This window comes from Thermobia domestica, chromosome 17, assembly GCF_964235325.1.
Source record: "Thermobia domestica chromosome 17, izTheDome1.hap1.1, whole genome shotgun sequence".
NCBI lineage: Eukaryota > Metazoa > Arthropoda > Insecta > Zygentoma > Lepismatidae > Thermobia > Thermobia domestica.
Genome location: NC_137470.1, coordinates 109,158,520 through 109,171,805, shown reverse-complemented (window position 1 = coordinate 109,171,805; position 13,286 = coordinate 109,158,520). Strand labels below are relative to the sequence as shown.

The following is a 13,286-nucleotide window of genomic DNA, read 5'->3' as shown; positions in this document are numbered from 1 at the left end:
GCCCAGATCTCTGTTGATGTCCACGCATAATGGTGCCATGGAGATTTTCGTCGGACCACACATGTCTATTCCGACTACTGAATATACCCCCTATCGTAAAACAGGCTTCATCTGTGAAGAGGATTGCGGCATGAAACTGCAGATCGTGCAAACAGCGCTGCACTAACCATTCACTAAACACCACACGGGGTGCGAAGTTTGTAGGATGCAGGTTTTGAACTTTCTGAAAATGATAGGGATGTAATTGTTGTTCATGGAGTACTCTCTAAACAGTACTGTGATCAACCCCCACTTCGTGTACTAATGCTCTAGTGCTTGTCAAAGGTTGTTCTGTCACACGATCAAGAACCTCTTCAAGGTCTGGAGTCCTGGTTGTTCGTCTCCTTCCGCGGTCGTGACGTAATGGGCGCAAATGTCCCTTTTCCCGTAAACGCCGAAATAGCATCGGAAACGTGGATGTCTCTTGACTGGATACCTGTTGTGATACAACCTTGCAGCTGCACGACTGTTTCCATTCGCTAACCCATACACAAGTACCATATCTGCAAGTTCTTCAGACGTGAACTCCATTTCACTCCTGCACTACTCCAGCACAGACAACGCACAGGTACAGATAACTGAGAGACTACCCACGGAATAGAAACACGCCTTCTTCAGTTTAGTAAACAAAACACTCGCCTGCCACACTGGGGCCGCGGTGGCTCAGTGGTAGAGCGTTCACCTCTGGTGCTTGGGATCCCGGGTTCAAACCCCGCTCCCGCCAAGTGAACTTTGTGATGGACAAACACCGTGTGCGTGGATTTTCTCGGGGTTCTCCCGTTTCCCCCCACTTTCTTCATTCCACAATTTCATTCATCTCTCATAATCACCGTCTCCTTTAGTCTAACCGGCATAACCGTGGGACGTAAAACTCAAAAATTTCATTTCATTTTTTCGCCTGCCACACGATGACGTCCATGACCTCCAAGTATTGTAATACAGCGGGCGTATGGCTACAGAGACTCTTGTTTCCTCTGTTGGTGTGCAGCAAACAACGTAGGTAACGCATGGTATTCAAGCAATGGTAGATGTCGAATGATGCTTTTAACGAGACGAAACATGTTTTTGTTGTGGGTTACTAAATAGGGCTTAGATTTATGCAAGATTGCGTGCGGAGCATTGTACTTTCCACAGCGTCGCGAAAGAGGAATAAAACGCAACTTGAGCCTATTGAAAATCAGGTCTGCTGATATTTACAATAATTGGTGGAATACGGAACTAGGAGAAAACAGGAGTTACTAGTACAACGATGTCATCGAACACGAAAACTTACACGATTTGGGATCGACTCCAGGACTTCTGTATTCAGATCTGAGTGCTTTATCAAGTAACCACAATGCATCAAGGATGATATTAAAAGGTAATGTTTCCATATCAAGAATGTTCGAGCTGTGGGATATAGGAGCTCTCTTGTGGCTAGTAGTCGCCAAGTCTAGTAGGTGATGCTGATAACCCACTTCCATTTGTACTATCGGTAGCTAGTGCTACCTACTTCGATACTAGTGCAGCCATGTTTTTTCCAAACAAATACCACTGTGTACATCATGTATTTCTGTTCTTCGCTACCGATATTTCAAACTGTTTTACGTACGAGAATTAAAACTCAGCTTCCACGTCGGATATTTGCTCCGGCACGAAGAGTGTCCATTTTCTGTGAACTTACCCTTACGCCGCCACTGTTCCTCATCGATTTGGACCTGAATCGAATCTCCAGATCCAATAATGCAATATTTCCTTTGACGCGACCTTTCTTCGACGATTCTTTCTCTAGTTTTATTCATTTTTGTTCTATTCTGTTACATTTTCGGCGGGCTAATATATATATATATATATATATATATATATATAATATAAGAGAGAGATTAGGGTGCGTTAGACTATATTCAGAACTTAGTTCCGTTAACACGAGAGCATTAATTTAACTAATTTATATGCTAATTCTTTATTGCGTATAGTGAGAATTTTGCACTGAAACCGTCCAGTAAGATCATGATCTATCTGTTATTAACTAATTGTTTTGATAATTGGATTAATACGTCATTATTGACGATATAGCCACTAGAAAACTTAACCTACATATTTATACGTAGAGGCAGGCCAAGTAGCTAGTTTATTACGTTCTTGTAAGTGGGAGAGCTACTGATATGATCATTGTATGGTGTTTCTTTGCAGTTTATGATGTGAATAAATTGCTAGATTGTATTGCATGAGCTGTGAAAACAATAATTAGTGTGTTCGGAAAGAACTCAATATATTTTATAAAGTTTTTTTTTTTTTAATATTTTTCGACGTTCATACTTACAAGAAACAAATACTGTATAGGGCCTATATGTGTTTGGTGTTAACTAACACGAGGGGCGGTAGATTGTAATACTGCTACTTAGAGCTACTTTTAAGAGCGTCAAAAATAAACTATATATTTTATTTATATATAAAATAAAAAAAAAGTTTCCTCTTCTGGGGGGGCGATCGTCCCCCCTGGATCCGACCCTGACCAACACCCAACCTAAAATCCACCCTCACCCGACGAACATACGAATTTGTCTCACTATTTTTTTTCCAACTTCGATCTTTATAATGGTTCAACGATGTCTTTTCTCCTTCACTCTCTCTTGAGCACACATTATCAAGTAGATACTATTTTACTAGTAGTATTAAATATTCTGTGAATAATTTTTCTACTTTTGCTTGCTACAACAATAGAATATACTACACTGCTACTAACAATAACTGAACAGAAGTATTAGCGTTATTTCTTCTACTGCTTCCTCCGAAGCGAAGCAGCTACAATTTACACGCAGAATAGGTGATCCGCTTCGCTGCTTGGATTTTACTCTTCCGAAAGCTGAAGCACCACTTATATTTATTTATTTCAAGCAGGAGCGGACCAAAACAAAATTTTCACCCAGGCAGAGTGACTTTTTGGCTCTCCCTAGTCCTAGCCTATATTTTACTTTTTTTAATACAGTGATTTTGATATTTTAAACCCATTTTTCAAACAGAAAAATTAATACTCAAATACATGATATATATTTAATACTTAAAATGTGCATATGGTATCAATTAAATTGTATTTTATTATTATTAGGCCTATTATTATTATTATTATTATTATTATTATTTACCGTTATGTGTAAACAAAAACAATATCGAACAGCATTTATTGAATACTACTAATTGTGGCATGATTACTGCTATATTGTATTTTTTATATCAATGATACAGGAGTTATTCTACCATATATCAGACTACGTAACAATCTATTCTAATAACATGAAATAATAATAAATACATTTCACTTACGTAGTTTACGCACAGCAATACAAACAACCCTTTTTATGTAGGTTCTAGTAGTTGAATTCCATAACATCCACACAAAGTATCTCATATCGCCTGCTATAAACAATATCAACTCCCCCTCCACTCTTTCTTCTATGTGCCATGTCTCCATTTGTCGATACAACCCCCCTAGTACTATGAAACTCTGTTCTTCTCTGGTGGAATGGAAAAAGTTATGTAATTCACGCTACTTTACAAAAAAGTTAACGAAAAAGCCAGTAGAAAGCATGTTATAAAATTAACTTCTTGAGGCTCGTTTTGGCACCCCGGGCCTTGGTCCGCCCCTGCTTTCGACTCACGAAAGGAGAGATTTGGTGACCGTGAAAGAAATCTAATTCCAGATTTCAATGGATTTATACGTTTCATGGCTCATAGATACCGACAAAGTGATTTTTCGACATTTATCCGTCCGTTCTTCCTGATGTACATTTGCCTAGAGGCCATACCACTCAACGTATCTCAACAAAATTGTAAATTTACAAGGAACGGACGTGAACCTGTCATCCGGACTTCCGAATCAAACGTAGTCCATTTGATAAACATAACAAAGATACGTTCATACACAAAAAATTGGGTGCCATGGACAACGGAGTAAGTCTCTGGGGCCCATTAACCCTGTTAGTATAAAGAAAATCGCAGACTCGCAGTGAAATAGCTATTGCATCAACACCGTTCATTGGAAAGTCGTGGTTTGTAGTTCTTTCTCTTCAGCATGAAACAAGTTTTCCAGAGGTTCTGTGTATTAGGGCCCATAACGTACTTGAACAGGGAAAATTGGGAGAATGTCGGGAAAATTTCCTCCAGAAATCCCTCCTGTAATGCTAATTGCTAATGTTTTTTCTTCAATTCGCGACTTGTATTATATGAGGAGAAAGATTTGATTTAAATAATAAAAAAAATATTTTTTTTTTTAAAAAAAATCATGATTTTTTTAACACCCTGCTTTTAAACAAATATTTTATTTATAACCCTAAGATATGGTGTAAGTTTTTTTTTTTTCCTCTGGAAAAATCTACAAAGGGTACTTTGCTTCTGAGGATGTTTTTTTTTCGGTGAAGTTTTCCGAAAACTCCTTAGAATTTTTTTCTTATTTCACAAGAAAATGTCCCAATAATAACTGCAGCATAACATGATTTAGTTTGAAAAATTGGAGCGAGAAAGTTTAGTGTTGTGGCATGTATCTTTTATTTACTATTAAAAGAAAGAAGAAATATTACAGTACACTCGTACATTGTTCAAATTAAAATAATAAAAAATCAGATATACAGAGTTATATACATAAGCAATTAGATAGTATAGCTAAGTTGTAACAGTATAGTACAAACGTATTATTTACAGAAAACGAAAGAAGAAAAATGGATTTAATTTGTTCGATGGAAATTGGATAAGCCTAAATTTCCTTCAATTTTCAACTTTAAGAGAAATCGGTATTCTTAGTTTCCCATACTAACAGTGTTGATCATATCCAGCATTCCTAGGATGTTAAGGCTTCGAGTTGTAGAAGTTCCTTCTTCCGGTCTCGAGCAGTGGAATTTGCCATACATTATTTCCAATATTTGATTTTCAATGTGAGATAAAGCCTCACAGAAGCAGATGTTCGGGTGAACCACTTGCTTTTAAGTCAGTTGATTAGTACATAAATTTAGATTGCACTTTATTCATGTAATGTTGCTTCAGTTCATTTGTCATATGTGTATATCATATTTACTGCAATACAGTATATTGTATTTATTTAAGACTTAAGGCCATAGATACCGTAATGGCTAGAAATATATACAGGGTGTTTCAAAACAACACCGACAACGTTTGGGAGGTGATTCCGGACTCCAAGATAAGACAAAAAGTATAGACAATCCTGGATGCACAAGTGCTTCCTTTCGGGGTTATAGGCTGCCGCAAACATGAAAAAAAAAATGAACTTTAAAGATTCATAGCTCCAAAACTATGGGACCTACCGTAGTCGGGTCAAGATTTTCATCTGGAATTAATATGTGCTCTATCCAAAAATACATGTTTCACAATCCTAAGGTACTCAGGAAGCAATTTTTATAGAGAAAGTTTGGCTACAGGTAAGTACTCTCTGATCTATAAAAATTTTGCGGAAGTACCACAGAATTCCAAACCTAGATATTTGGATAGAACACAAACTAGTTCCTAAGTGAAATCTTAACAACCCGACTACGGTAGGTCCCATAGCTTTTGGAGCTTTTTTTTTTCTCCATGTTTTCGGCAGCCTGTAACTCCGAAATGATCCGAAATGAAGCATTTGTGCACCCAGGTTGGTCTATACTTTTTGTCTTATCTTGATGTCAGGAATCACCTCCCAAACATTGTCGGGGTTTTGAAACGTCCTGTATAAATAAATATTTGTGTGTGTCTGCCGAAAAAAAAAGTCCTAACTCTTTACTGCTTGAAACATTTGTACTCAAACCTACGTAATACAAAAGCTTTCGTTTTTGGTCCATAATGCATGCTATGCATCACTAAATTTTTCTGGTATTTAATTTATATTTAAATTGCAGTCAAGAAATGGAAGGGTATAATTCTGTGGTCATATATATATATATATATATATATATATATATATATATATATATATATATATAAGAAAAATAAATATGTGGATTTTAATGAGTTTTACATATTTTTGTTTTCAGAATTTGCCACATCATGAGGAGTCAAATTGGAAGAAGCCCAACTATGATGAGCTTAAAAGCAAGACATTATCCCCTACAGAAAACGGCGTTTCATTCCACCAGGATCTAGGCAGCACAGAGGCAAAAATGACAAAACTGTCTGCGTCGCACCAACACAAAGCTTTGACAGGGACCGAGTCAAGTAAAAAGATGATATCACCTCACGTGGCAGCAATGAGGCCTTCCCCACATAATTATAGGTGAGAACAGATTATTATTCAATGTTGCATTGTTTTCAATATGGTAATATGGAAGGATTGATAAATTATATACACGTATACGTACAAATTGTTTACATATCTCATTGTATTGTGCATGTTCCTACACTGAATATTTTTGATCTTGAGTAATGTTTAAAATATACGAGTTACATCACGTAAGGAGTGTATTGAAAAGCAGTTATTAACAAATGTCAAGACAAATGCGAGTAAAACAAAAAGAGTTAAATCATATTTCTACACGTGTCAAATTATATATTTGCCTTCTTTTTAAAATGTGTATAGCATTTCGAATTCTGTGTTAAAAAAAAAAAAAAAAAAAAAAAAAAAAACTTTCAAAATGGCTTTATTTCTCAATTCTGTCAAAAAGTAAATTTTCACATGAAGTGACCGGCATGGTTTCTAGCCCCTGTAATAACATTAGAAGACGCAAAACTTCTCTGTTTCTAGCAAGCAAGAGGAGCAGCGTTCACGAGAGGTGTCGTCCCATTATTGTACGGTCAGTGACAAAAGTTCTTTCCGTTTGGTGAAATTTATTTTGGGAATAACGGTGGTATGGGTTAAACGTACAGAAAATTATATTCTTTTTAATTTACTGAAAACTGTCGTCAAATTGTCCTTCCATTCTGAAGTTATTTACGGAACTAATTTCATCAAACGGAAAGAATTTGTCGCTGTCTGTACAAGTACTTGAAAAAAAATATAAAATGTGTTTTATTATGAGTCTCGTCCGAAAAGCAGATAAAATATAAGATACTTTTTTGTGCGTTTTAACCGTGCAAAACCTGGCTTACGGATATTATCTATTGACGCGGAAGGGAGTAAAAAGAAAATATATTTGATTAACAAAAAAGTCATTAAATGTGTGAAGACGTATTTCACAAATTTTATTGCCTCGACATACGTAAATTGTCGTGAAAATTTTCCAAAATGAATGAAATGGGTAATTTGAAGCGGCCGTAGTATGGAATCTAGTATACAAAGTTCCTGTAGCATTAACATTTAGAGAACAAACTATGTTGACTATCAAAAATTATTTTTCTTTAAGTTTTAACAAGTTATTTTTTTTATGTTTTGATATAGATGATTTAAAAAAAAAAACTCAAACTGTGCGCTGGACCTACTGTATGGGTTGCCGCTTTATTACTGCTAGTATTTCAAGAATATAATTAAATACCCTTTTTTTTAAAAAAAAAAGTTCTCATACACTATAACGCTCCTAGTGGCAGAAGCTACTCAGATTATTTTATCAACGTCTAAGTTACTCTGTATATAAGGAATTTGCAAGTTGGATGACAAGGATACATTATTGAAAAATAAATTAGTGAACATGTATATACGTAAATACGATGAAATAATAGTAAATATCACTATACGTAAAAGCAAAAATCTCTCTTGATTGAGAATGTTGTGAAATTGTTCCCTTTGTTTAGTAAAAATTGGAGGGGGGGGGGGCGAAATGCAAGTACCAAATCTCAGAAAGTCAGTATGTATGTATTGCATCCTCCAATAATTTTTGGTACTTAACCCTTTCAGACCTGGTGGTAACATTTGTGTACATCATATTTTAAGATTAATATAATTACTCTGGAGGATTCAAAATGGCTGTGTTTTCGTGCCAGTATTTTTTTGAACTTGTCTAAATCACTTTCCGCTATTTCTCTGGTGCTTTCATCTGTTGTCACATTTCTTGTAGAGTACTTGCAGGCTCTATCACGATGGACGAAGCTCAGCCACGTAGGCTGCTTTATTCTTGGCGAAACAAACTATTTGCAATCCTCCTCCTGTTTTGGTGGTGTGTTTTGAGTTTCTAAATTATGTAGATCACAATGATGTTTTCGATTAATGCCATTTTATATTTTACATACGTATTTCAACCATAGTGCATGCAAAATGTTTCATCCATAATTCTCTAAATATGACATCCGCAAACAAATTGACGGTTGTATTTCATTTAAGTCAAAAAGAATAATAAGACAAAAATAAAGTCGGGGAGTAAACAAAATATCAGAGCTGAAAGGGTTAAATTCGAGTTTGAGAGATCACTTCTGGAAAAGTGAATTTAAAAATTTGCCATACATTTAATTCATGTATTTCGGGTATCGAGTAAGAGCTTGGTTCTGCTTGCTTGGCTCTGATCGTCGAATTACATGTAAAGAATAGCGAGCGAATGATGAACTAAGATAGATACTTATTTCGTAGGATATTTGTACACTCCAGAAGTAAATTTTTCCATGTATCCTTTGCAAAATACAAACATGTTTATAGGTAATACTTACCTGCATTAGAAGTACTTTTACGAATGTTACGATCATAAATGTTTCAAAAATAATGCATTTCCTGTAAGTTGGCCAGTTTACAATGGTACCGATGTTGATCAACATAAACAAGTTTTACACCGTGTGCGTGGGTTTTCTCGGGGTTCTCCCGTTTCCTTCCACTTTCTTCATTCCACCATTTCATTCATTTCTCATCACCGTCTCCTTTAGTCTAACAGCCATATACATGAGACGTAAAACTTAGATTTCAAAGATACATAAACAAATTCTATTGTACTTCAGATGCAGCTGTTTTGCTCTAATGTAAACATTACATATTATAGTAAAATTTGTAGGGATCTCTGAAATTATTTTTTATACCGGTAATGAAATTTCGGTCTATTGAAATGAGTCAATAACACACCTGTTATATCCACTGCAGAAGTACATGATGACTTTGCAAACGGAAAAAAAAAAGAAAAAAAGAAAGCTTAATATTTATTAGATGGGAGGAAAATTAGAACATATGCATACAGGAAGTATTATGGGGTACCGTAATTGCAAGATATACTTGACGTAATTGTAGTTAATTTTCAATTTCATGAGATAGAACCTATCTTGGCTATAACTTAGTTCCTTATTTCTTACAGTAGAAGATGAGCAGAGCTTATTTAATGGAATAACATTGATTGGTTACATTTAAATAGCTACCCTGTTCCAACAATCGCGTATATTTTTGCAAAATGACTACCATATAATCTGAATAATAAAATAAATATTATAAAACAGGATGAATTTCAATCATATTTTGATAGTTAAAGTTAAATATAAGAGAAAAAAGAAAACGTTCGATTGCAATTCTGAATATTTCGGTATACTGACAATCGTTACAGCCACATTTTACATATTTGGTTATTAGTGATGATATTGTTAGTCTATATACCTGTAGTTCTCAATAAATTGAACCCTACTCCTTTTCTGTTTCAGTTCGCTTCCACGTTGTATCTCGCCTAAATCCCACAGTCTTCCAAGTAATACCGCTAAAAGCTACGACGCAATTGTTTTCGACGTGCTTCGAGTAAGTCCCGAGGATTTTGCGAATCAACTGACCATTCTAGATTTGCCTCCATTTGTAGCCATTGGTCCTGAAGAACTAACAAGCTGTGGCTGGAACAAGAAGAACAAGCTTCAAGTAGCCCCCAATGTTGTTGCATTTACAAGAAGATTCAACCATGTAAGTATATAGGAAATGAACAGTGGCTGAAGTATTTGCAAATAGTGTTAAAATCACTACGTGTTTTCCACACATTTTGTGCGGAACGTTTTGAAAACTGATTTTCTTGTTTGATAATGGTTTTTCTTTCTTTTTTTCTTTAATTTGTTCATTTGTTTTTTCTTTTTCTTTTCTTAAATATTAGGGTATAATGTGTGTTTCTTGGTGCATTTATTTTTTGAAAATCTCTCATGATTAAGTCACTTAACAAACCATTTCCACACTACCACACAGTTTTCTGATAATAAATTAAATGCTTAGAGCCCAAGTTTGACAATTAATGCTCATTTGACGCTTCTGTATGACTCATTGTCTACTTTCCACCCCCTAAAGAATTATGTTGGTATGGATTATTAGGTAGGTCTACATAGGAGGAATCCATTTATTTTGCCAATTTCGATAAATATTCCTTTCATCCCTTTCTGAAAAATTGTCAAATAATTCCACAAAATGGGATCCCTTCCCCCCCCCCACACACACACACAGGTTGATATGACTGAGTATAAGTAGTTCTCCACCACACTCTATCGCCTCGGAAAGTAGTCAACGACGCTGTATACAGTACCACGTATCCGGCAGGTAAATAAAGAATGGGACCTTCATTCTTCACAAGCAAGATGTAAATGAAGGATGTCAGGGCATCTCTCTTACGACTACTACACCCTGATAAGTGTTCTTGTTTAATACTTGGGAATTTTTGCAACCAGATATATACTTTGTGCATTTATATATTATCATTAGGGTTCACTTACTTTTTTCCGTAGGTGAGCTTTTGGACTGTTCAAGAAATTCTCAATGGCACCACACCCAAGCATAGAGCAGAAATCCTTGGGCATTTTATTCGAATAGCCAAAAAACTACACGATCTAAACAATCTGCACTCACTGTTCGCCATTATATCAGCTTTACAAAGTGCACCTATCTACAGGTATGTATGTATTACTAGTATGCATGTATACCAAGTATTGGTATTACTGTGTTATTAATGGTTGCAATTTAGCAATAATATCACATTTTTCCTTAAATAAAATTCGCAGTAATATACAGTTTTGTAACGTGTAGAATACGTGAATTAGTCATTTGAGTAAATGCAATTTTAAATTTATATAATACAAGGATTTAAAAAGCGCTGAAATTAAGAAAAAGCTGAGTTCAATATATCACACGTCTGGTACTATATAAGAGAAAACGGATTAAAGTGGAGCAAACGATATAAATTAATAATATATTACAGGGGTGCCCACAAGGGGGGGCTATGACGCAAACTGCGTCATTGAAATATTGTGGGGGGGTTAAAAATCCATATAAATATGTTTGATGGGGGGGGGGGTAAAATTAATCGAAAAGAAGATTTTTTTCATGGAAGAACACCTACGGATAGACACTTGGGGGGGGTGCGTCATGGACATAAGGGGGGGTGGGCACCACTGAATATATATACATTTTTTTTCTGTTTGGTTAATTGTTACTTAAGATTACATATATTACTCTAGTTAGGTATTATTACTAGTATTATCTCTAATCATTAAGTGTACATAATAACGACTCGCCAAAGAAAATTATTCGCTAAATAAAGAGCGTACTAAATGTTATTTCCAGTTTATTCGCAGTGCTTAAGTTCGTTCAGTCCTTTCCAGTCCCAATGAATCATTACTAAGACCACTAAATATCATACAGTGTACTGTAACCAGTAGGGTGCAGATGTGTCTCGTACGCTATACAGGGTGAAAATATATGAAGCTTCAAGGTTGAATCGACATGTTTGAGGAAGCTTCTACCATACTAGGTACACATTATGAATGATTAGGATTTACACTGGCCTGTAGTTCAGTTACAGGCCTGTAGTTGTTACAAGTATGTTGTAATTGCTTGTTCAAATGTGTCTGCTTTCCACAAGAACCCTTCCGAAGATATGATAGCACCTGAAGATAATTCCACTGAAGATATTAGTACAAAAAGAAAATTAGATTCCAGGGAATCCAATGGGGAGGGCGAAGAAGTCGAAGATGAACAGGAAGATGACAAATACAGGTTAAGAACCAAACGTCCAGTTGTTCAAAGTGATTTTAATACGAAAATAAGCAGACTATACTGTTAAGCAGACTGTTCTTGCAGACTATACGAAAGATAGAGAAGAAACCATAATCAACAAGGAAATTAACGATCCCAGTAATGAAGAAGAGATTTAACATCTCCAAATTCAAAGAAAGAAGATCCTACTAAGTGCAACGACGACTCGTTTGCCTAACGATCCGTCGGCCTTCGCCCTTGACGCTGGTACTCGCTATGACCGATATCAAGCATGACCTACTGCTACTCGACGTGTTGGCATTCGTGCTATGGACCTTGTGGATTTTCTTGGAATGGACATCCCTGCACTTTGTCCATTGCACTTCCTGTCCATTCCTCCGTGGACTATTCTTCAATCAGTCATCAGCTTTCATGTAGCGCAGCTTAAGAGGTCTATCACAAGTAACCAAGAATTTTGTCAGGAGTTCTTCTCTTTTCTGGCTCAGTACACTGTCTTTTACATTGATGGTTCAAAGCGTGCCGACTCTGTTGGTTGTGCCTTCATTACGGCTGATCATAGCGCTGGTTTCAAGCTCCATCTTAACTTTACAGTGTTCACTGCTGAATTAATAACTGTTTTGGAAACTCTACAGTATACTCGTCGATGTCATCTTCGACATGTTCTTCTCTGCTCTGATTCCAGCGGTGTTTTATGTAGTCTTACTGATGTGTCAGCTGTGAACCCACTAATTCAGCAAATTCTCCTTTCCTGCCACTCATTACGTTTGGCAGGCTGTGATGAACAATTCTGTTGGGTGCGTGGCCATGTTGGTATCCCGGGCAATGAGAGTGCTGACTATCCTGCCAAGGAAGCTGCCATTACAGGACCTGACTGTCACCACTCTTTAACTCAGATCTTCATCCTGCCGTCGACTGTCGTCGTCTTCAGCGCTGGCACAGACTTGAACGAGCACGTACATAATAAATTAAATGCTGTCTAGCCTCAGCTTGGTGTTTGTGCCATGAGTTCTCGTCGTTCACGACTCAAAGAAAATTAGCGCGCTTGCGTATCAAAGCCATTTGATTCACGGCTATCTGTTGCGTGGGCAGAATCTGCCTTCCTTGCCCTTTGTGGTGCATTACTCACTATCCGCCATCTTCTCGTGGAGTGTTTTACTCTTGCTCTTAAGCGAGCCCGCCTTCAACTACCAACTGATATGCCTACTTTACTTGGAGACGAGCTCAGATGATCCTCAAAGTTCTCTCCTTCCTACAACATGCTCAAGTTCTGACTGCTTTATGAGAGTCTTCCACGCTTTGGTTAGTTATCCCTCATTTTATCTCTCATGGTGGTTTTATTCTTGTCATAGCATTTCCTTCCTTGTTATCTTCTTTCCTGCACAGTCATATGCAGTACTAATTAATGGGTGCCCCACGTGTGCTCACCTATTGC

General features: G+C 36.5%; 1 protein-coding gene across 8 annotated transcripts in view; it reads left to right on the top strand.

Moving 5' to 3' along the window:
* RalGPS (Ral GEF with PH domain and SH3 binding motif) overlaps positions 1-13,286 on the top strand; it is a 385,336-nt gene that overhangs the window by 301,656 nt on the left and 70,394 nt on the right. For all 8 annotated transcript variants that reach the window (XM_081744128.1, XM_081744133.1, XM_081744127.1 and 5 more), the window contains 3 exons: positions 6,036-6,274; positions 9,538-9,784; positions 10,588-10,751. In XM_081744128.1, coding sequence (XP_081600254.1) covers positions 6,036-6,274; positions 9,538-9,784; positions 10,588-10,751 — 650 coding nt within the window. The remainder of the gene's footprint in view (positions 1-6,035; positions 6,275-9,537; positions 9,785-10,587; positions 10,752-13,286) is intronic.